The sequence below is a fragment of the Rhinolophus ferrumequinum genome, chromosome 6 (assembly GCF_004115265.2).
Source record: "Rhinolophus ferrumequinum isolate MPI-CBG mRhiFer1 chromosome 6, mRhiFer1_v1.p, whole genome shotgun sequence".
NCBI classification, from domain to species: Eukaryota; Metazoa; Chordata; class Mammalia; order Chiroptera; family Rhinolophidae; genus Rhinolophus; species Rhinolophus ferrumequinum.
The window spans coordinates 40,481,275-40,504,595 of NC_046289.1; the positions used below are offsets into that span (position 1 = coordinate 40,481,275).

Genomic DNA, 23,321 nt, shown 5'->3' on the forward strand with positions numbered 1-23,321 from the left:
GACTCACGTTGGTCATCTTTAGGTCTCCATCTAGGCTGCCTTTGAGACTCGACTCTAGAGAAAACTTAGCTCCTTGCTTTCTCTCCCTGGGGTCCACCTGCCTTATCTACCCTGGAGCCCACAGGGTCTCTGCTCCTCAGATATTCTCGAGAGCTCACAAAGGGCCAAGCACTTGATAGGCAAAGATGGCTAAGGCACCGGCCCTGCACACTAGCAACTTGTCCTCTAGTAGACAGACGAAATAAATCAACAATTCCAGAGTGTTAGAATAAGTACTAACACATACACAGGGTGCAGGAGGCAGTAGGCGCTAAAAAGCCTGTGGGAAAAGAAGTTGTGCTATTCCATCACAGCCATAAAGACCCCTAAAAACATAACACACAGAAACACACACACACACACACACACACACACACACACACACACACACACACTTCCATTTACTTCCTTCCCTCTATACCTTCCCTCATTTTTATCTTTGATGCTTCCCAGAAACCTGAGTTAACTTGACCAGAGAAGAATAGTTATGATTAACAGAGGGATTTTTCTTTAATTGTAACCCATGCTTACTGTTAAAAATAAAATAAAATACAAACAATGCAGAATAATGTGAAATAAAAGTAAAAATTACCCGTTATCACTGCTAACCAGTGTTAACAGTCCCTCCAGAATTTTAGGTATATGTAAAAAATTCTAAAAACCAAAATGTTTCTTTTGCTATACATGTGGCATTTTCCCATTTATCACTGTCTTAGGCCCTCTTTTAGTACAATATCTGTTTATATTATCAGTTTAAGGCTATAAAACATAGCATTATATGGATCCTCTATTATTAAGACAATAACTTCTTGATGAACATTTAACTTGTTTCTGGTTTTTCCTTTTATAAATATTGTTGCAGTAAACTGCATAATCTACATTGCTCAGATTCTCATTTCTCTTAAAAGTAGAATGGGTGAGAAAAGATATATGCAGTTTAACATTCTGATATATATTAACACATTTCCCTTTAGAAACGTTACACCAACTCATATCCTCACCAATAATGTTGAGCTATGATTGACAGTGTCTGCTCCCTAAAAGCTTCTATTCTTTTTACTATTCATGCATCTGGTAGGTGTAAAATGTTTGTATTTTCACCCTAATTCCTTTGATTACTAGTAAAACTGAATACTTCTTCATGTGTTTAATAGCCATTTATCTTTCTTTTTTGTGTGTGTGATGTATCTGTCCATATCCTTTGCTATTTTCTGTTGGGGATTTACAAAGAACTCTTATAAATAAGAAAAATTATAGTAAAGATATCAGTCCTCTCATATACTGTGAATATTTTTATCCAGTTGTTCATCTTTGAACTTATTAATGATCTAGAAGTTGTTAAGGTGAGGGTTGTCATAATTATTGGTCTTTTCCTTTATGATTTTAGGTCTTGGTATTGTTCTTCAAAAGGCCTCCTCCACCTCCAAATTACAGAAATGTTCTTCAATTCAATCTTCTATTTTACTTTTTTATTATTTAAGTTTTCAAAAATATACAGAAAAGTGGAGGGAATAGCTAGTTGAATACCCAAATGCATCTTGATGTCTAAGTTATTGAAATTTTGCCATATTCATCATTTTTTCTTTTTTTGCTTAAGTATTTTAAAGTACATCGCACACATCATGCCGTTCACTCTAAATACTTCAGTATATATCTCTAAAGAATAAAGTTAATTTGTTGTCAGTGGAATCTTTGTCTTTCTCAAACTTGTCTCATCATTATAAGCTCAAAGGTCATAAATTATATAATTCATAGTGTGCTTGTCATAACTCTTCTGCAAATTTAAGTATGAATGTACACATTTGCGTTTTTGAGACTTACTTTTATATATCCTGTAAGATAGTAGTTACTACTTATTACGTGCAGTGCCCCATGCTAAGCATTTGATGTGATTTTCTAACTTAATCTTCCTGACATCTCAGGAAGGAAGACACTGTCATCCCATTTTGTAGTCTTATTTTTCTTTCTAGGAAATAAATTAAGTTCTTTCTATCATTAAGCTTTCCAAATGACCTTGGATTTTAGGATAAACTCAAATTGGTTACTTTCCCATCATATACAATGACAAAAGCCAGGATAGTGATTTACATTTAATTAGAAGGTTATTTTACTTTGCTTTTATCTGCCATAATTTGTATTTTCCTAGTCTTTGAAGCTTTTATAGTTTTCTGTTTTTAACATCAAGAAGAAATTTCACAGCTGCAACACCTCTGATGTGATAATAAACTCAGTATCTTCAGATCTTCAGGATTCTTCTCTTATCTGCTTTAGTGTTCCTTATTTGCTTGTCAAGAAACATCAACATTAATTCTCTGAACTTAACCGAGCATATTTAGCACATATAGCATATTACACAAAAGATCACAGTTTTGCTTCTAGATTCCTGTTTCCCTAAGTGAATTACAGCAGCAGCAGCAGCAATAACAACCACAACACACACACACACACACACACACACACACACACACACACACACACGGAGAGATTGAGAGAGAAGGGGGAACATCCTTGGAATTGTATTGAAATGTATTGCTGCTATAGAAATCCATATGAATATGATGAGCATCTACCCAATTGAGTGACGGTCTCTTGTCCTTATAGGATTCAATGAATTTCTAACTTATTTCTAACTTGTCATTGACTTTTATTCCTCATTGACTGACTTCTGAGGAAATCCCCTAGCATCAGACTCTGAGACTGGTATTTTGTACATACACCAGAGAAATACACAAACTGGTGTATTCAGGCTAGCCAGACCCTTGTTTATTCAAGTTTTTCCTTATTTTTAGAAATCTTATATGTAGTTATTCTCTTCAGAATGTATCAGTGGCTCTAGAATAATGGATCGTTGGGATGTCTGGAGGACTGAATAGAGTCCATGTTCTTTTCCAGTGGAAAACCGAGTGGATTCTTGGTCTCCAGATGTTTCTGAACATCTCTCCCCTATGATCTGTGTTGTTTTGATTAAACTACTTTCTTATTTTCTCCTTAAGTTTGTTCTGCATTTACTCAACACTTTTCAGACTGGCACATTTATATTTTAATTTTTTTTTTATATTGACTCAACATTCATTCACTGTGAATTCGTTAATTGATTAATGCATGTGACTAAACAATGAAATGTCTTTAACATTCTGTTGAGTTACTATAATTCAGATGCTGATTGATTACAGTGATTGGTTTTCTGACATAAAATAATATAACATAAAATAATTATTATTTTCTAATAATGTGAATCCCAAGTATACAGTATAGGCTTTGATGTTGGTGGTGAGTTTTAGTCCAAGCTCTGTCAAGCATTAGTTATGTGACTTTAAGATTAGTTAGCCTCTCAAAACCTAGTTTCTCCTCTGTCAAATTGGGTATGGTCACTGCCCCAACTTTGCACTTGGCACATAACTAACTCTCAAAAGCACGTAGTAGTTATTATTTAAATGTTTGGCAAAAATTTTTAAGCATATGTCTTTTTGATTGTGTTAAGAGTAACGGCAGGATAAAATATTCCTGCATTCCCTATGTATTTCCAAACAGCTAAATTTTAGATAAAATATGTGGATTATAGAGCATGTAACTTGATTATAACTTGATGATCTAGCATTCTCTGAAACACAGCCTTTGGAATTGAATGTTAAATAAGAGGTAGTTTACATCAAAATTCCAGTATTATCATTTTAGTTACCATGGAAGTCTCGTTTTGTATGGTTTTCTATACCAGTAAATCTGATCTTAATAGTTTTTCAGTTTTATTTAAAATAAATTTCTTACCTTTGTAGGAAGGTGGTGAATGGACATTTTTGTTATAATGGAATGTTCCTTTTTATTTAGACACAGCAACCTGGGGATTCCTGGAGTGTGGGCTTTTCATATTGGCAGCACCTCCGCATTGGACAATGTCAGGCCAGCAACAGTTGGAAGAGACCTTTCCAAAGACCGCTCTTCAGCTCCGCTGGAACATTCCTTCAGCCATGCTGCAGCCCTGGAAAGCGACTACACTGAGGACGATTTGGATTATTACGATGAGAATGAGGAGGAAGTTGAATACCCCCCGAGTGAAACAGAGTTGGTGTCGAATGGCCACAGCAATATCGATGTTTCCTTCCCCTCAAAAGCTGATTCAAGGCCTTTCGGAGTTGGTGTCACTCCTTCACATAACCACCTGGCCTCCCCTTTGCCACATTCAACACCTAGCTATTGGCCATTCTACCCTGAAACAGAATCTGCCACCGTGGACCCTCAAATCAAAGAGAGGAGGCCTGTGGGGGAGATAGATGTCCCTCATAGAAGAGGCCAAGTGGAATCTTCTGAACAGCCAGGGACCAGAGACCTGGCTGCATCAGAGACAGAAGGAGATTCACTTTATTCTTCCCGGGAAACCCCACTTCCCTACCTTGAAAACAGAAACATGCAGCCTCATCCAGATGGAGGGGCACCGCCTTCAGAAAGGGATGGCCCTCCAGCCCACCCGGAAAGAGAGATGGTCCTACCCCATTACCCTGTGCCAGGTCACACTCCACCATGGGATCACGGGAGACACGTGGTAGGGGCAGAAGACGACATCAGATCCAACACTGAGGGTAAGTTTGTTAGAAAACTGGGCTCTAAGATTCCGTGTAAAAAATGCTGGTTTTATATAAAGTCATGATTTTTCTCTCATGCGAGTACGTGAAAAGTTTAGCAAAAAGAAGATTGGAACTGATTTTTAAATCCATGTTTCAAGAGATAGAGTATCTTTCTTTTGCCAAATACATCTTGGCAGGCAAATTCTGTTTGGAATCTCTTGACCATTAATAATGTTTTTTTAAAACATGGGCCTCATGAAGCGAGTGGGGAAGAACTGGGTTGCTCGTGCCAGCTCCGCTCTCAAGTGTAATGAAGTATTTCAGTTTGAAAGTTCAGCAAAGGTAAAACATTCTGAGGCTTCATACACATTACAGTGATGAAGGGCGGAAGGCTTTAGTTTTAAGTGGCTAGTCATGCTGGCTCAGATGAACATTCCAGTTTCTTACTCTGTTACGGGACAACCCTTGTGCTTCCCTTGGTTAGAGCTACTTGGTGGTGTGTGGGAGAGGAGACCCATGGGGAAAACAAAATTGCTAACCACCTGTGTCTTTTCATTTCTGGTTCATGGCTGTGCAGCTGTGGTATTCACCTCCCAGGAGCCTTGTCCTCATTTCATGACTCACTGACTAGGGTGAGGGGCCAGGAGAGAAACACTGAGAAGAGGCAGTGGTTAATTAATACAGACACGGAGCCCATGTCACCTTCTCTTCCTAGTTGAGTCTTGTCATGTCAGTTCTTTCTTCCCAGTCAGGGATGTCAACACATGAATGAAAACTGACTACAGATTCGGTTCATTTATGCCAGGGACTGCTCATCTAACCTCTAATAGGAGGAAAGAGGTCAGAGGTGAAGTCATTCTTCAAGACCTCCTTTTTTTCCCCCCTTTTTTCCCACCTTTTCTGTTTCCCATCCTTTTTGCAGTAAAAACATGTTGACCTAGCAAAGAGGGTCTTCTGGGTTCTTCGGTTGTGGTATCGAAATTGCTTGAAGAAGGGCTCATTTCAGGAGGGAAGAAACTATTTTGTGACTAAAGTGATGTTGTGTAATGATTACAGTGAGAGCGTGGGTGTCAGACTTAGGTTTGAATCCTGGCTGCCATGCTCCTTGCTGGGTGACATGAGACAACTTATATAACAACCCCCAAGTCTCTGATTTCTCCTAAATTTGTTGAGAGGATTAAATGAGATACTAGTGTTTTTAGATTAGTGTCTGAACTAGTTTGTGCTTAGTAAATAGTGACCGCTGTTACTAATTACAGAAAATTTATAGCAGTGGGAATGGTGTGGGGGATGGGTAGAGAATAAGGAATGGGCTTGTTAAATAGTTGTGCCTTACTTTGTACCTAAGGGCCACGTTTCTGTCAAGTTGAAGATGTGAATTTTATTGAAAGGCTTCAGAACCTTCAGACCCTTCTGACAACCTCCTGACTTTTCAGCATAAGTTCTGTGTATCTAAAGAAAGTTTAGAGTCAAGTAGCAAAGATTTTTCGCAGAGGAATTTTGAGGTCAAGATGTATTCCAAAATGGTGTTTTCATTTTTGATTTCCTGCCCTGGGAAGAGGTTGGAATATTAAAAAGCAGACCCATGGAGTGATTTATGGAAGAGTGAAGAGGAAAGAGGTTGGGATCACTGGAGTAACAGTGGAGATTAGGGAACTGGCCACAGAGAATGGAGGCAGCAGCCATAACCCTTCTGGGGCATGAACTGTGATATTTATCAGCTGCTGGGGATTTCTACTACTGACATCTTGGAAATGGTAACATGCTTATGAAAAAGCTGGTTAACACACTGAGACATTTAGGGAAGAAATCCAACTTGAAGTTTTTGAACCTTGGAGCAAAAGATCAGCAACCACCATGTTAGAGAGCAGAAAGGGAAACCTTTAAAACTTGAAAGCAGAGAGGGAACATAGGTGAGCCTCCGTTTTCACCTCAGGCTGTAGGAAGACTGAAGTATAGGATCCTGCAGTTGTTAGATATTTTCGTTTTGGTCAGTGAACTTTTTTTTTTTCTTCAAATGAAACATTGAGGTCTTAGAGGTTTATCAGGCAAAAGTGGATGTTCCCTGGGAAAGCTGGTGGGTAGGGGTGGCACAGACACGGAGCATCGCCTACTAACTGCCCAACCATGGCTCACCCTGCCTGGCTTTTCCCACTGATGGAGTGAAGGAACATGGATTTGGGTGTTAGTTAGACTTGAGCTTGATTCCCAGCTCCGCTTTGTGGTTTGGGTCAAGACGATGTGCTCGGTTTGCCCGTCATTTCTCTCAGCTCTAAAAGAGAGGAAATGTAGACCTCATTAAGTAGTTGTGAGCATTACAGTTGGGCACAGGAAATACTTTACCCAATGAATTGTAGTTTCTCCTTTAAGCTTTGTAGTAGTCATCTTGCTAAAACAAGAAATTAAGTTAAGATTTAAAGTCTCCCCAGATATCGCTCCCTTCTCTTTTTATTTTAATTTTTTCCCTTAAGGATTCTTTTGTTGAGAAATCTAGATGCTTTTCAGATGATGTCTATACCCGGCAGGAATGTCCCAATCACACTCTAGTTCTGGCCTCAAGTATATGATTTGCTTTGTTCTGTTTTCATAGATCACAGAACCAGCAATAAAATGGGCGTGCAAGCGTCTCCTGTCTGAGGTGTCTTGTTTCTCCAGGGAGCTCCAGTAGCTTGTTGTCTAATCAGAAAGGTACCCGAGTACCCTCCATGTGCCATATCTGACCAAGGCACCAGTAGGAGTTCTCATTGGCATTTATTGAGAGCCCACGGGGACTCTAAGAAGGAACTTGGCTGTAAATCGTGCTATCACAGTCCTCAGAATTGCCCTGTGAGGTAGATACTATCACCCTTCCCATTTTACAGAGGAAGAAACTGAGGCCTGGAAAGACTGTGTGACTTGTCTAAGTAAGAGGTAGATGAAGACGGCAAGGAAATAAGCTGTCAGGTAACACAGCGGAGAGCAAATCCACGTGTATCAAGTCAGGGAAGTTGTCGTGAGGGAGGAGGGGCTTGAGCCAGGCCTGGAGATCAGAGTCTGAATTTAGAGAGGGAAAAGGTGGGGAACTATTCTGGACAAAGGGGTTGCAGAGGTGGAAATGGAGAAAGAGAGAGTGTGTGTGAGTGAGTTGAGGGGGGTGGACGTGAGAGAGGAGCTGCCATTGAGGGCGACAGCTCACCAGGATAGGGAATGCCTGTATCTGGGGAGCAGAAACGAGGTGACCTACAGGGTCTTAGATGTTCTTAAACTTGCCGAGGTGGTGCTGTTGATGCCAGTGGGGTGGATCAGCCGGAGTGGGGACTCAAGCCCGGGGCCAAGCGGTTCTTGGCTTCACGTAGGAAAGAATTCAAACATGAGCCAATATAGAGTTTAAAGTAAAAGTTTATTTCACAGACAGTAAGTAGGAAAAGAAAGGCCACTCCACAGACAGAATGGCAATCTCTAATTGTTCGTGGAAGAGGGATCTCCTCCTCCCTGTCGGGGTAGGGTTTATATGTGTTTCTTGTTTCCCTGGACAATATCTTGTACGGGGAACTTCTGCAAGGTACAAGAAGACTAGGGTCAGGTTTACCTTTAACTTTTGTAAGGTACAGCCTGTGCCTATTTTGTAATAGGTTTAATCATGGGACTGGCCATTGCAATGGAATCTCTTTGCTCAGTAGAATGTCTTTGCTTCGGATGGTCTGTTCTATGTGATTGATTAACGTCTGCCTGAGTTCTGTGTCTGGTAGCATGTAGGTGGCAGGCTTGGAATCCAGCCTCCTAGTTCCTTCTTCTGTAAAACTAGTCCTCGTGCCCCTTCCCTATATTACTGTGAGGAGCTCAGTCTAACCTCAGTCTGCATGATGAATTAGAAAGGGGAAGGGACACCTGGCTTGCAGAAACCTCAGGGTATTTATGCTCCATTACGGGGACCCTCTTGCTTCCCTTAGATGGCAGTCATGCTGGGAGAGCCCAGTTGGGAACAGGATTTCCCTGTGGCTTCTAGTCCAACTCTAATTTTGGCCTTGAGAAAGGCTGCAGGAATGTGTTGCTCACGCAGTTTCTCTCCTGGAATGAACTGGAGCTCTGCTGTCCAATCCAGACTTCCAGGCAGGAAAACCCCTCTCTGGGTGCAACTCCAGGGTCTGTGAGCAGGAGGGCCCCCATTCCTGTGAAGACCTGCATGGGAGAGCCTGTTGGTATCATGACACTGGATGTACAAGGTCTAACAATTAAGTTCACGAACTCATGCTAGAAGAAGTGCTGCATACCTCACTGATGAATATCACTACGGTCACCTTCGTACGATCACACCTTTCTCATCACAAGATTTTCAGTTAAGATTTTCCCAACTGTTTCTCTATCGATGTTTCCTTAGTCTGCTATGCTTCTCACAGTCAGCTAGCGATTTTGATGCACAATGCGACGAATTTTTGCAATGTTTTTGTCAGTTCTGCTCGTTACTGGCCACCTTGACCTCTCTTCATCAGTGACGTGTTCTCTCCCCTCAGAAAAACGTTTAGTACATTTGTACACTGCCGTTTTCTTCATGGCATTATCCCCATAAACTTGGACTAACGTGTCCCTGATTTCACTTCCACTCTTGACAAGTTTAACAAGAAATTTAATGTTTGTTCATTGCTCTAATTCAAGCTCAGACATTCTCGTGACAATACTCGAAAGCATGCGAAACAACAATAATGAACGCCACTCAGCAAGGCACCACCACATGTCAACACGAACACAACTGTGAGACACTGATATACCAAGGTTATGAAACCTTAGCGAGCTGTTTGTACAGTGCTGCCAATGTAAGTGCAAGGTGGCAAGTTCGCAAACTTAATTGTCAGACCTCATAAACCCCTGCTCCCAATCAGCATAGTAATAACTTTGCTTAACCAGCACCACTGTGCACCACACATATACCTCAAAAATAAACAAACATGAAAACTGGAGCAGAAAGCACACCGCTGTTTTTCATTATAAAGTTGGATGTGGTTTTTCTTACTAGTCTATCATTCTAGGAGATAGGAAAACAGAAAAATCTGTCCTGCAGTGGAAATGTGGGTCCTTTTACTTGAGGTAGCAGAAGTTGTTAAAAAGTCACTCCAGCTGTCGGGGGCAGCCCGATGCAGGAAACCCTCCATCCCCCTTATGTTCTCAAATGAACTCGGTCTGTGCCAGGGAGCCTGCCTGCCTCCCACGTGGCTGGACCAGAGCTCTGAGTGAAGGAAGGGCCGACCCGGGGCTGAAGACAAGTGCTTAAGTGTTTCTGGAAAAATGAAGATTGAAGGATGGATCAGAGCAAATGCAGAGTTTTCCATTTTTGTGAAAAACTCCTAATTAGGACAAGTGTCAAGTACTTTGGCAGTGCCTTTGCTTTTTTTCCTCTTATGTATCCCCACCCCATTTTTCTTTCTATTAAGGATATGAGAAGAGTAAAAAAGCATTAAATGAAAAAAATGAGATTTCAAAATCCTCATGTTAAGATTCCTTGAGCAGCTGTCTAACCTCTGTGAACAAAGCTGTTGCACACTGAGCTCATTCAAACCTGGCGGCTCTCTGCCCTCCCCCTGTGTCCTGAGATGCCAGCACACTTGTTCCTGTCATTTTGGCTTTCCATAACAGGAGCTCCCTGGCAGAGTGGGTCCCCTGAGGATCTGTAAGATAGCCTGCCCCTTGAGTAAATTCAGGAGAAAGGAAGCCATGGAATAAAAACTGTTTCTCAAAGTGTAGGCACTAGTTCACTTGCATCTAATCCACATGGGGCCATTGTTTGAAATGCTGATTTTCATGCACCATTTCCACCTTCCGACACAGAATCTGCATTTTAAACCAGGTTCCTTGGTGATTCTGAAGCCCACCACACGTAAGTACTGCTGGTGTAACAGAAAGAACCTGGGATTTAGAACCAGAAGATCATATAATCTCTGTGGACTTCACTTTTCTTATCGGTAAAATGGAGATAATATCTCCTTACCAGAATTGGAAGAAGTATGTGAAAATACATTCAAAACTATGATATAAAGAGACATATAAATGACCACTGGGAAAAAAAATACCATTTTGTTTTTGGAGATGCTCAGTGCGTATCTCATCCAGCTGGGATCCAGCCACTGATGCCACACCTTCAAGTAGTTCAGCATCGTTGACTCTACCTGCAATTCCAAAGGAATCTGAGAAGTCACATTGGCCAGAAGTCCAGCTTTTCTTGCCCTGGATCAATAGCTGCCCATGGGATCACATTTCTAGGTCCAGCTCTCTCCTCCCTTGTCAGGGAAGGCACCTGGCTTCTGGGTTACCTCATTACCTCCACTAAAGGACCTTCACGTTGCTTGCTTATGGATCTAGGCCTGAGTGGGCCTAAGCACTGACATCCCCTTCTCAGCTCACCAGGAATAAACGAGAGCCCATTGCCTGAAATCCCGCCTGCCCCAGGAGCTGCTAACAGGTCAGATGAAATCCATTAACTACACGAATGGGCATTCTCTAGTTCAGAAATGGAAAGTTTGTGAATATCCTGAACATCCCACTTCAGTGGGCTTGAGAATCACCTGGGGAGTGGCTGAGGCACATATTCCTGGGATCCACGCATCGAGTCTGGTAGGTCTTAGGTGTCCGCTGGTAATGTGCATTTTTGACAAGTATCCCAGGTAATTCTGATATAATGGTTCCCTGAGTCCCTGGGGAGAAGTGCAGGCTCCCTCTGAATGGTTAACTAGCACTTGCTGAAGGGATAAATCCCTATCAGAGCTGAGGTCGAACTTACCTGCCTCCTGGAAGCTGTTGCTAGAACTGCTCTTCCCTCAAACCTGCTTGTCCACAGTCTCCCTGTTTCAGTAAGTGGAAGCTTCACCCTTCCAGTTTCCCACACCAAGATGTGACCATCACTGGACTCCTCTCTTTCTCTTTTTTCCTTCTCTCGTTCCTTCTCCTCTCTCGCCTCTCTTCGAACACTGCCTCTCCTCTTCCCTCTCCTTTTCTCCCTGTCTCTCTGTCTTTCTCTCCCTGCCATCCCCTCTCTCCCCGCTCTCTCCCTCCATCCAATCCATCAGCAAATCCTGTCGACTCTACCTTCAAAATACTCCAGGTGTGGTCCCTTTTCCTCCCCACCAGCACTTCCTATTACCAGGGCACTGGCTCATTCCTGAGGTACCAGAAGTCTGACCATGTCATTCTGTTCAAAACCCTCCAGAAGCTAAAGCCCATATCCTTCCTATAACCTAAAGGCCCTAGGAAAACTGGCCAGGGTAACCTCTCTGCCTTCTCTCCCTGTTCTGTCCCACAGGCCCCACCTGTCTGACAGACGAGGTGTCCCGGCCTCCACTGTCTTCCCCTCCTCCAGGCCTCTGTCCAAAAGTCACCTTCTCCCAAGGCCTTCTCTGACTAAAATTTAAAGGCGAGAAGTCACCTGCCCCCTCTAGCCCTCTTGTCCTTCCTGGATTTAAGTCTCTGCAGAGCCCTTGACACCATACTCCATATTAAATAATTTACCTGTTTATTAACTGCTACCTAGGAGAATGTGAGCTTTAGAACAGGAATTTTTGTCTCTGTTCCCTGCTATAGACCTAATTTCCTAGACCAGTGCCAGGCCCATAGTGAATGCTCAATGAATATTTCTTGAATTACTGAATGAATGAAAGAAAATTGCAACAGGCATTTACTTTTCACCTAACAATCCAACACTAAGTGTTAATCTGAGTGAAAGCAGACATGGAAAAGGAGTCCTAAAGGGAGCCTTGAGTTCCCTCTGATTGAGAGTGAACCCATCTTCTTGCCCTAGTGTGGCTGGCTGTTCCCAGGCCTGGAAGGCTGGGCTTGTGCTTTTGGCTCAGTAAGTCCCATCCTGAGAATGCAATATTACACACACACACACACACACACACACAATCTTTTAAAAAGGTCCCCAGTCCAGCTTGCCAATAACTAATTTAAACCATCATAATTATATAGTTTCAGTCTCATAATAGCCTTTCATGGGAGCCTAATTGTTATTTTTTGTTAGAAAAATGCAGTCTGCATACCAATCAGCTTGGACTTTTGCACAGTTGCATTTGTAAGTTGCTGGCTGCATTGCTGTGAATCTTTTTACCATATAAAAGGCCTGCCTAGACCTAGTTTTTTATTTCAATTAACCTAATTCTCCACATCTGTAGTCCTCCTCCACCCCATCTTTCCCTGTTTCATAATCCACTCTTAGAATAGGAATTGGGCTGGAGAACAAGTCTTCACAAAATAACAAATAAAGGGAATATAATGCAAACCTATCATTTCCTTAATTTGGGGCAGAACAGTATTAGAGCTTGGTTTTATGTTTACCTGAATTTCCCGAAAATGACTACTCCTTAGACCTGCATCAGATTGCTTTTTCACCTTGGTGCTCAGAAATATGTCAAATGCTGTGATTTCTAGCAATGAGGTATGAGAAGCGGGTGCTGGCCTGATTTTAGAGGTGAGGAAACTGGGACCGACACAGGGCATTTCTGTGGTTTTTGCGGAGCCTCCTGAGCCAGGGCTGCAGTCAAGTCCTAGAGTGTGGGGCCCGCTGCTGCCCTGTTCCCTTGTGTTCTGGATGGAGAGCCCTGAGGGCAGCCAGGCCAGGAGCACACTCACAAGCGTGCAAGTCCCTCCAGGTGCTGCTTCTTTACACTTAGTTGGGACTTGGAGCTGGAGAAACCCGAGACTCGGACGTGTGCGAGTTAACATTCATTTCTTTTCACTTAACCTGGGATTTTCCCCTTTCTTAGACCAATGGTAGACAGTGATATATAGCTCTCTGCACAGCAACCACATAATATTTTTTATCATCCATTCTGGTGTTTTTTTTTCTGCCTTAAGTTTTGACGCTTTCCTGGTTTTCTTTTTTTTGGTTTGTTTTAATGTTGAAGGTTAGGCCTCATTTTCTATTTTTATCAAACTGGAATTTCTCAGCTGTGTCATCAAGGCCTTGTTGAGTCACCAACTTCATTCTCACTATGTTCCTAGTCAGATATTCCACTTGAGTCAAGATTATCTGTTCTGCCAACATATCTGTTTGCTGCTTTCTCAAGAACCTGTAAGCAGCTGTCAAACAGTGTCCAAAAGTTAATGCTGTTGCAGCTACTCTCGCTTCTTTTTACCTGTGCTTTTTTTCCAGCATGATGGAAATCTGGATAATCTCTGCTATCTTTACTATTAAGCCTGATTTATAAAAATATGCCTCAAACCTTTCTTGCTGAAGCTTCTGCTGATTAACCCCAGACACCTGATCAGACCCTTAACCTAGCTCTCATGATGTATGGATTAATACTTGGTTTCCACTGGAGGGATACCAGAGCGCGGCTATGAAAAGTCTGGAGCCACACTCCTGGGTTCAAATCCCATCTCTGCCACCTACTGCCTGTGTGACTTCAGGAAAGTCACTTGAATCTGTGCCTCACCTTGTTTATCTGCAAAGCAGGGATAAAAACAGTCTCTTGCTCTTAGGGAATCTAAAAGAGTTCAAGTTCATAGACTAGTATCTGGCCTATATTAAGCACTATTTCAATGTTAACTTTGTTCTGTTTTTCCTTGCTGATACAAGTCTTTATGGGGCTATATTATTACATATATGGAGCTACATCCTTTGTTTCTGTTCTCTACTGAAATACTGGGTAAATATTGATCTTTCAAAAACTTCCTTTCCGCTCTGGTTTCCTGCTTTCGAGACCTAGACCTGAAACACAACTGCCACCAAGTTATTCCGAAGAGTAAGGTATCTGTCTTCCTTGGGAGCTGGCTTTTCACGGCAGCATCAGAGTCTATCACTGGACTTCTTGGCTACCCTGCCTGTCAGCATGCTGCTGAAGGCTCCACCCAACTCCAGCTCCTCGGGGTGCAGCGGCAGAGGTGTGCACGGCCCCTTTGCTTCCTGGTGGTCACGTGTAGGACTGGCATCACCCCCAGGGTGGGGAGAAAGCCCACTCTTGTCCATCACTACCCACCCCCAGCCATATCCCACCCCTTTGGCCATTTCCTTTATGGACAATGGTATGTGCTCCAATTCCTTTGTTTCTTGGTGACACAAATAACTCACTTTATTTTTTGTTCTAATGGGCAGAATAAGTGACAGATGGAAGGAACTGCTACTGGAGCATTCCATTTACTCTGGTCCACTGTGGCTTTCTAGGGGAGATGTGACTGTGGCCCGGCTCTCTACTACCGCTTGGAAATCCTGCTTGTGCCACACACGCTACAAGAAACCCTGCAAAGGCACAGAGCATTTAAGAGCTGGATCCGCTGGTCCTTTCCCCTCCTCTTCCACGTCCTCCCCACACGCTTTCCTTAAGGGGTGTGTGTGTGTGCTTTAGGACCCTTCTTCCTTTTCAGAAAAAAAACAAAACATTTTTCTGAGTAGTGAGACAAGCTATAGGCTATTCTCTTTAAGTTCAGGGTCATCAAAAGGAAGAATGATTGGTTAGGTATTAAAATGACATTTGTTTCTCTTTTGTCTGCCACTCAGGGGGTCATCATTCTCAGGTTGAACCGTATAAAATTGCTGATTTGTGGCCATTTTTGACCCACAAAGTGGCAGTTTTGTGCAGTTCACCCTAACACATGCTAACTGGTTGGCTTCCATGTTACGGCACTCGAAGCCGAGTGGCACAGCGTGTCCTGGTTCAGCACCTTCGTAATGAGACCAGTGGGAGCAGCCAGAAGGCAAAGCACGTCAGTTCCCCTGGATTGAATGTTATTCCCCTGGGTTGAATGTTATTCCCGTCTCTTAAACATCAAAAACCTATTTGTTTATTACAGTCTAAACTGATTTCATGGCACAGACGCCTTGTCCATGACGAATCTGGCAGCAATGATGATGCTGGAGTCACTCAGTCCTTTTAATGCAAGTTTGTTTTATTTTCCAGTCTTCACGTATAATGCTTCCAACAAGGAGACCTGTGAACGCAACCACGGACAGTGCTCCCAGCATGCCTTCTGCACTGACTACGCCACTGGCTATTGCTGCCACTGCCAGTCCAGGTTTTATGGAAATGGGAAGCACTGTCTGCCAGCAGGTGAGGGTGCCGGCGTGATTGGGACTGGGGGCTGCTCCGTGCATATTTCTGCTGCTGGCTGGTTTCCGGCCGCTCCTGTGAGCTCTGATTGTGGACCTTGCCTCTCCGTTGCTTGAATCAAAGCGTGAGCAACTTGCAGGTGCTCAATACATGTTTGAGGAATGAACACGTTTGGGCTGATTTCTCAATTTGAGGATTAACCAGAACTGTTTCCTCCTTTTTGCCTGCTCATTTGAGTCAAAGTGGATGGGAGAGAGGGAGGATGGGAGAAAAGAGATCAAGGCAGGTGTATTTCCTACTTAGATGGATAATTGGTTGGTTAGGGAGTGGTGAAAGTGGCCAAAGATTGAGTTTTGGAGGATGCCAGGGGGATTATTTTATCTGTGGGCCCATATCCAATATGGACAATAGTCAAGGTTGAGTGGATTTGCTGTTTTTCAGGGGCACCTCATCGAGTCAATGGGAAAGTGAGCGGCCACCTCCATGTGGGCCACACGCCCGTGCACTTCACTGATGTGGACCTGCATGCTTACATTGTGAGCAATGACGGCAGGGCCTACACGGCCATCAGCCACATCCCACAACCCGCGGCCCAGGCCCTTCTCCCCCTGACGCCCATCGGAGGCCTGTTTGGCTGGCTCTTTGCTTTAGAGAAACCAGGCTGGGAGAACGGCTTCAGCCTCACAGGTGAGTAGAGCCTCTGAGAGGGCTGATAGTCACCATTGCTTTGGTGGCATTGCTCCTTAGGTTTTGCATTCAGTGAAAGAGGATTTGCTTCTTCAATGTTCTGGAGCCGCAGGTGTGTCGTTTCCTGTCTGGAGGTAGTTGGGGATGGTTTGGCCTCACAGGACTACTTTTGAAAGAGACTGACTTCTTCTAAATGTTCTCCAAGTTGAAACGAAATGGGATGATTCTGTTTGGAACATTTGTGTCCTCTCATCCCAATTTGTTGAAGCTTGTTTGTCAGACTTTGTTTCATTGAGTTGTTATGCACAGATCTGTCAAATAGGGAAGGATGAATGGCGATGTTGTACATCCTGGAGAAAGGGATGCCTTTCCTCCCTGTGACTCTGACCTATGGCAGAGCTTCTCAGCCCTTCACCTGCACCCAGATCACCTGAGGTGCTTGTGAAAATGCAGGTTCTGACTCACGGGGCCTGGCGTGGGGTCTGTGATCCTAATTTCCTAGCGAGCTCCCCCGAGATGCTACAGGATAGAGGCTACTTCTTGGCTTTTCACCTCCCACCTGAAAAATGTGTTTCCTACCAGTAGTAGGTTTATCTTTATTGCACGTGAAGTACCGAGAGGAAAGTTCTTCCCTCAATTCCAGCTGTAGAGCTCAATACCTGTTTGTAGGATCTTGCTCTTAATCAAGATTTGATTAAAACGTCAAGTCAAAAGTAGATAAATAAAATGCAGGACACCGAGTTACACGTGAATTTCAGAGAAACGTGAATAATTTGAGTAATTTAGTAATAGCATGCCCCAAATAGTGTATGGGGCATTACTTATACTAAAAATACCTTTCCATTATTTATCTAAAATTGAAATGTAACTGGGTGTCCTGGGTTTTTGTTTGTTTGTTTTTGCTAAGTCTGGCAACCTTGGAAAGAGAAAGGTTAAGTATGTTCCCAGGAGTTTATTTCTCACAGAAGACAAGCTCCCGCAAAGAGAAGTGGTGTGAGATGTGGCAGGATAAAACCATACTTTTTAATAGAAAATTCGAGCAACTGATGCAGTCAACAGCTGGTAGGACTTAGTCTTGGATATCAGATGATCTCCAATAGCAGTAGAAATCAGGAGGGAGACATATGCAGTGGAATTATTACTGGAATATGCAAGACTGCTTTTCATCCCTGTTCTGAACTCTTCCCCCACCAGGTGCTACATTTATCCATGACATGGAAGTTACTTTCTACCCAGGAGAGGAGAAGGTTCGAATCACTCAAACCGCTGAGGAGCTTGATGCAGAGAACTATTTGAACATTAAGACCGACATCCGAGGCCAGGTACCTCACATCCCAGCAAGTTTCACAGCCCACATCGCCCCCTACAAGGAGCTTTACCACTATTCGGATTCAGGTATGTGTAACCAGTCTTCACGTCTGTAAAACAGGAAGAGGACATATTGCCCAAGATAGTTATGAGGATTAAACGAGTTACTACATGCACTGTCCTTAGACTAGTGTGTGGCACATAAAATGAGCTCAATATCATTTTTGTTATTATTATTACTACGTATGTAGTGTAAGTAAGCAGAGTGCCAGCTGCTGTAACAAGAATCTCAGTATTCCTACCTCATGCTTCCAGATAATGATGATGATGATGATGATCGTGATGATGTAATCAATAACAACATTGTCTTTGCAGGTGGGTCGGGATGCTGTAATTCTATAGAGTTTTCAGCCACCCTGCTCTCTGGGCCATGTCAAAATCTTGATTTTTGGAATTTATACTTGTCCTATAACCTTATGTTAGCCTGTTTTAACATCACAGAAAGAGATGCTGCAAAGTGTTGTAACACCAACGCTACATTTCGAGTCAGAAGATAGAAATTCATATCCTGGATTTGCCGTTTAAAATAAGTGGGGAAAGGATCACTCATCTGAGAGCCTATTGTCTCAGCTTTTGAATGAGAATAAGAATACCTTTTCTGTCTGTCTACCTTCCATGGTTGACATGTGTATAGTGATGTGCTCTGTAAAACGGCACCCGAGTGTAGGATGCTGGCTCAGTCACAGCTGCTGTCCTGCTGCACAGTAGTTCGAGCTGTACCTTTCCGTGGCTCTTGCTTCTCCTACGATATGAGAGCTGGAAGCCAGGCACGAGATGTAGGGAAGAGAATGGGCAGCGGAGACCTGGAGCATGCACAGAATAGCTGATGGCCAGAAACCGGCCTGTGCTCCTGACTCTGGGCTCAGCTTGAGAAAAACAACCCCTTCCTTTGCCTGGAACCCTTTAGACTTACTGAAGTGCATGGTGTTGGAAGCCACCACCTCTGTGCCGTGTAGAGGATAGACTGGTTAAAAACTTGCTGTGTAGAGTCAGGCCAGCTTGCATGCCAGTTCCAGCTCTACCACATACCAGCCATGCATCTTCGACTACTTAACCTCTGGAAGGCTCTGTGCACAAGATCGCAGGGCCTACCTCATGGGCTGCTGGGAGGAATAAACAAGGCAGCACCTACAGAGCCCTCGGTATGGCTGGCCCCTAGTAGCATTTATTCCTTGCATATGATAACAAGCAGGGACTGGACCTCCTCCCTCTTAGCATGTTGGCTTTGCCTCAGCTCAGGTATTTGGCTTGCAGGTTTCCCATGTAAACCCAGGAACTTCCCAAAGGAACATGTTCCAGGAATTAGATGAAAAACTAACTGTGTAGTAAAACCTACTCCACATGAAAATCTCTGTACTTACTACTTTTTAAGTTTACCAGTTTGCCTGTATAATGTGTCTGTTGCAGCTGTGACCTCCACCAGTTCCAGAGACTACTCTCTCACGTTTGGTGCCATCAACCAAACAATGTCCTACCGCATCCACCAGAACATCACTTACCAGACGTGCAGGCATGTCCCCAGACACCCGAACATCCCCACCACCCAGCAGCTCAACGTGGACCGGGTCTTTGCCTTGTACAACGATGAGGAAAAAGTGCTTAGATTTGCTGTGACTAATCAAATCGGCCCTGTTGAAGGTATAGTTTCCTTTTGTTGCTGTTCTTGAGCAAAAATTTTATCTAACCTTCATTCTTCATTCCTTCTGGAGTAGCCTCAGAATGATTCACAGAGGTAGCTAAGGGTTATGTGCTGGGTGTACAGATGAATAAAGCTAGGTCCTGTCCTTCAGATGGAGACAGAGGCAGAAATGGAACTTTTAGAACAGTATCCTTGCCAAGCTCAGGAATAGAGCATAATACGTGAGGCTAGTTTGTAGCAACTGTATGTGCGAATCTATTATGTAGGAGATACAACTGGCAACAAGGTGGGGCCAGGTTAGGAGCGCGAATGATGCTGACAAGTATTTGTTATAATTGTGATAAGCATAAGAAGATACAAGGCTAGTCTGGAGGTTCAGCGAAGATGTCCCCAAAGAAGTGACATTTTAGCTAAAACTTAAAGGATGAGAAGGATTTTATCAAATCAAGGTGGTACAAAAAGCCAGTGCGTAAAACAAACAGACTAACAATGAATGAAAAACCCACAGTTAAAACCCACAGCATGAATGAAAAACCCACAGTTAACATCAAACATAGTGAAAAACAGGATGCTTTCCCTTTAAGATCAGGAACAAGACAAGGATAACTGCTCTTCTATTCAACACTGTACTGTAAGTTCTAGCCAGGGCAATTATGCAAGAAAGTGAAATAAAAGGCATTAGAAAGAAAGAAGTAAAATTATCTCTAGTTTCATATTACAGGTTATTATATGTAGAAATCTAAGAAATTCATTAAAAATCTGTTAGAACTAATAAACAAGTTCAGCAAGGTTGCAGGATACAAGATCAATATACAAAAAATAATTGGATTTCTATATAGTAGCAATGGGCAAACTGAAACGGAAATTAAGAAAACAATTTCATTTTAAAAAGAATGAAATACTTAGGAATGAATTTTTAAAAAGAAGTGCAATACTTTTACATTGAAATCTAGAAAAGATTTTTTTTTTAATTAAAGAAGACCTAAATAAATGGGAAAACATTCCATGTTCATGAACCAAAAAACTTAATATTGTAAAGATATTGCAATGCTTCCTAAATTGCTCAATAGAATCAACACAATCCTGTCATCTGGCTTTTTGCAGACACTGACAGGTTGACCCTAAATTTCACATGGAAATTTAAGGAACCCAGGATAGCTAATACAATCTTGAAAAAGAACAAAGTTGGAAAACTCATACTTCTTGATTTCAAAACTTAAGAATAATCAAGACAGTGTGCGCTTGGCATAAGGATAGACATACAGATCAATGGAATAGAAGTGAAAATCCAGAAATAAACACTCACGTATACTGTCAATTGATTTTTGACAAGGATGCCAAAACAATTTGATGAGGAGAAAGTCTAGTCTTTTTAAAAAATGATTCTGGGACAACTGGATATCCACATGTAAGAGTGATGCTGGACCTCTACCTCACACCACATACAAAAATTAACTCAAAATGGGTCAAAGACTTTAATGTAAGAGCTAACATTTTAAAAAAAATATAGGAGTGAAATTTTGTGATCCTGATTTTGGCAATGGCTTCTTAGATAGTGATACTAAAAGCACAAGCCAAAGAAAAAATAGATAAATTGGGTGTCATCAAAATTTAAAACTTTTGTGCTTCAGAGGACATTATCAAAAAAGAAAATATCTGTAAATTATATACTTAGTAAGGGACTTATATCTAGAACATATAAGAACTCTTATAGCTCAATAATAAAATGACAAATAATCTAAGTAAAAGATAGATAACATTTTTGGATAGATATTTCTCTGAAGAAGAGAGGCAAATGTACAATGAGCACATAAAAAGATACTCAACATCATTAGTCATCAGGGAAATGTAAAATTAAATCCTCAGTGAGATACTACTTTACATGGATGTAGATGGATATAATTAAAAAACATAATTTTTTTGTAAGGTTGTGGAGAAATTAAAACCCTCATACATTGCTGGCGTGAGGGTAAAATGATGTCGCTACTGTGGAAAAGAGTCTAGCTGTTTCTCAAAAAGTTAAACACATAGTTATGATTTGACTGAGCAGTTCGACTCCTTAGCTGTACACTCAAGAGAAATGAAAACGCATGTCCCCACAAAAACTTGTACATGAATATTCATAGCAGCATTATTCATAATAGCCAAATGGTGGAAACAATCCAAATGATCATCAATTAATGAATGGATTTTTTAAATGTCACATATCCATACAATGGAATATTATTAGACATAGAAAGGAATGAAGTACTGACACACATTACATATGAATAAACTTTGAAAACATACTGAGTCAGAAAAAATAACATATTGTGTGATCCCATCTATATGAAATGCCCAGACTAGGCAAATCCACAGAGACAGGAGTAGATTAGTGGTTGCCTAGGGCTGGGGAATAATAGGGGAGTAGGGAGTTGATAACTAAAGAGTACAGTGATTCTTTGGTGGGGGGAGGGATTTAAAATATTCTAAAATTGATTGTGGTGATGGTTGCACACCGAGAATATACTCAAAACTATTTATTGTGCATTTTAGTTTTTTTCCTATTTTTTTCATTTCTATTTGCATGGAATGTGTACTTTGGATGGGTGAATTGTATGGTATGTGAATTATATCTCCATTTAAAAAACAACAACAAACAGTTGTGGGGGAAAACCAAAACTCTAAAGCAGTGGTTTTCATACGTTAGTCAGCATTAGCCTCACCTGTGAAACTTGATAAAAATGCAGATAAAAGTGTTCTAGGCCTATCAAAACATCAGAGGATATGAGGAACCTTCAGTGCATACTACTAAGTGAAAGAAGCCAGTCTGAAAAGGCCACAATAGGTGATTCTAACTATATCACCTTTTTGAAAAGGTAAAGTTATAGAGACAGTAAAAAGGTCAGTATTTGCCAGGTGTTTAACGGAAGAGAGTTGAGGGGTGAATAGGTGAAGCACAGGGGGCTTTTAGGGCAGTGAAACAACTCCGTATGATACTGTAATGGTGGATACAGGTCATTACACGTTTGCCAAAACCTGCAGAACTAGACAACACCATGCGTCAGCCCTAGTGTAAACTATAGACTTTAGTTAATAATAATATACCAATATTGCTTTATCAGTTATAACAAATGTAGCACATTAATACGAGATGTTAATAATAGAGGAAGCGGTGTACAAATGGGTGGGGGGGAATGAAAACTGTACTTTCTGCTCAACTTTTTTTTTTTTTTTTGTAAACTTAAAACTTCTAAAAAATAGCCTACTAATTTAAAAAAATGTTGTAGGCAAGGCAGAAGATGAGCCTCTGAAGTCAGGGAACTCTACAGATAGGAAATGTCGTGAGATCAAGGGGACATTTTCATTCTGAAAACCAGTAGGTAGTGTTTTCTCCTAGAATGCAAGAGGCACACGAGGAGAAAGAATGTCTCCCTCATTCAGCTCCATATTGAGTCTGTTGAGCCCTAATCTGTGGCTCAGAGAGCTGATTCTGTAATTTACAGGCGAGTCTGTGATTTATCTGGAGAGGAGGGCTCCTTAAGCCTTCTCAGGCCCAATAAGCAAGCGTTGCTTCAGCAATATGATAGCAGGAGATTAAGGTAAAAGGAGTAGATTCTCCTCTTGAAATGAGGATGCTGAGGTGCTTTGAAATGAGAATCCTGAGTTCGCTGGTTTGTGCAAGTGGTTGGTTTGGTTTCAGGAAACTTGGTTGGGGCACAGGCATTGATTGGGTGTCCAAAGATGGAATTATAAGGTAGTGAATTAATAGCACGGAAGTGTCAGTTGATTTTAGAGAAACATGTACATCGGAAGGAGGGAAAAGATTGTTATTGCCCGTTTCTCCAGGAGAGATTTAAAGAAAAACAACTGGGGAAAACATCCTTCACCTTTAAATATCCAGTTCAGCCCTTTGCTGGGTGTAGGCGTCTGATCTGTAAAAACAGCGATTAATGGAAGAATCTCCCAGCCCACAGAGTCCCATTCAGATTCTGGAATCATTTAGAGAAAAGATAGATTTCTGGGTATATTTTTCCTAGA

At 42.0% G+C, this 23,321-nt stretch overlaps 1 protein-coding gene across 2 annotated transcripts in view; it reads left to right on the forward strand.

The window, feature by feature from the left end:
- Positions 1–23,321, forward strand: part of NID2 (nidogen 2) — a 60,060-nt gene that overhangs the window by 10,967 nt on the left and 25,772 nt on the right. For both annotated transcript variants that reach the window (XM_033108639.1, XM_033108640.1), the window contains exons 4-8: positions 3,865–4,613; positions 15,458–15,607; positions 16,049–16,294; positions 17,489–17,689; positions 19,070–19,300. In XM_033108639.1, the coding sequence (XP_032964530.1) occupies positions 3,865–4,613; positions 15,458–15,607; positions 16,049–16,294; positions 17,489–17,689; positions 19,070–19,300 (1,577 nt within the window). The remainder of the gene's footprint in view (positions 1–3,864; positions 4,614–15,457; positions 15,608–16,048; positions 16,295–17,488; positions 17,690–19,069; positions 19,301–23,321) is intronic.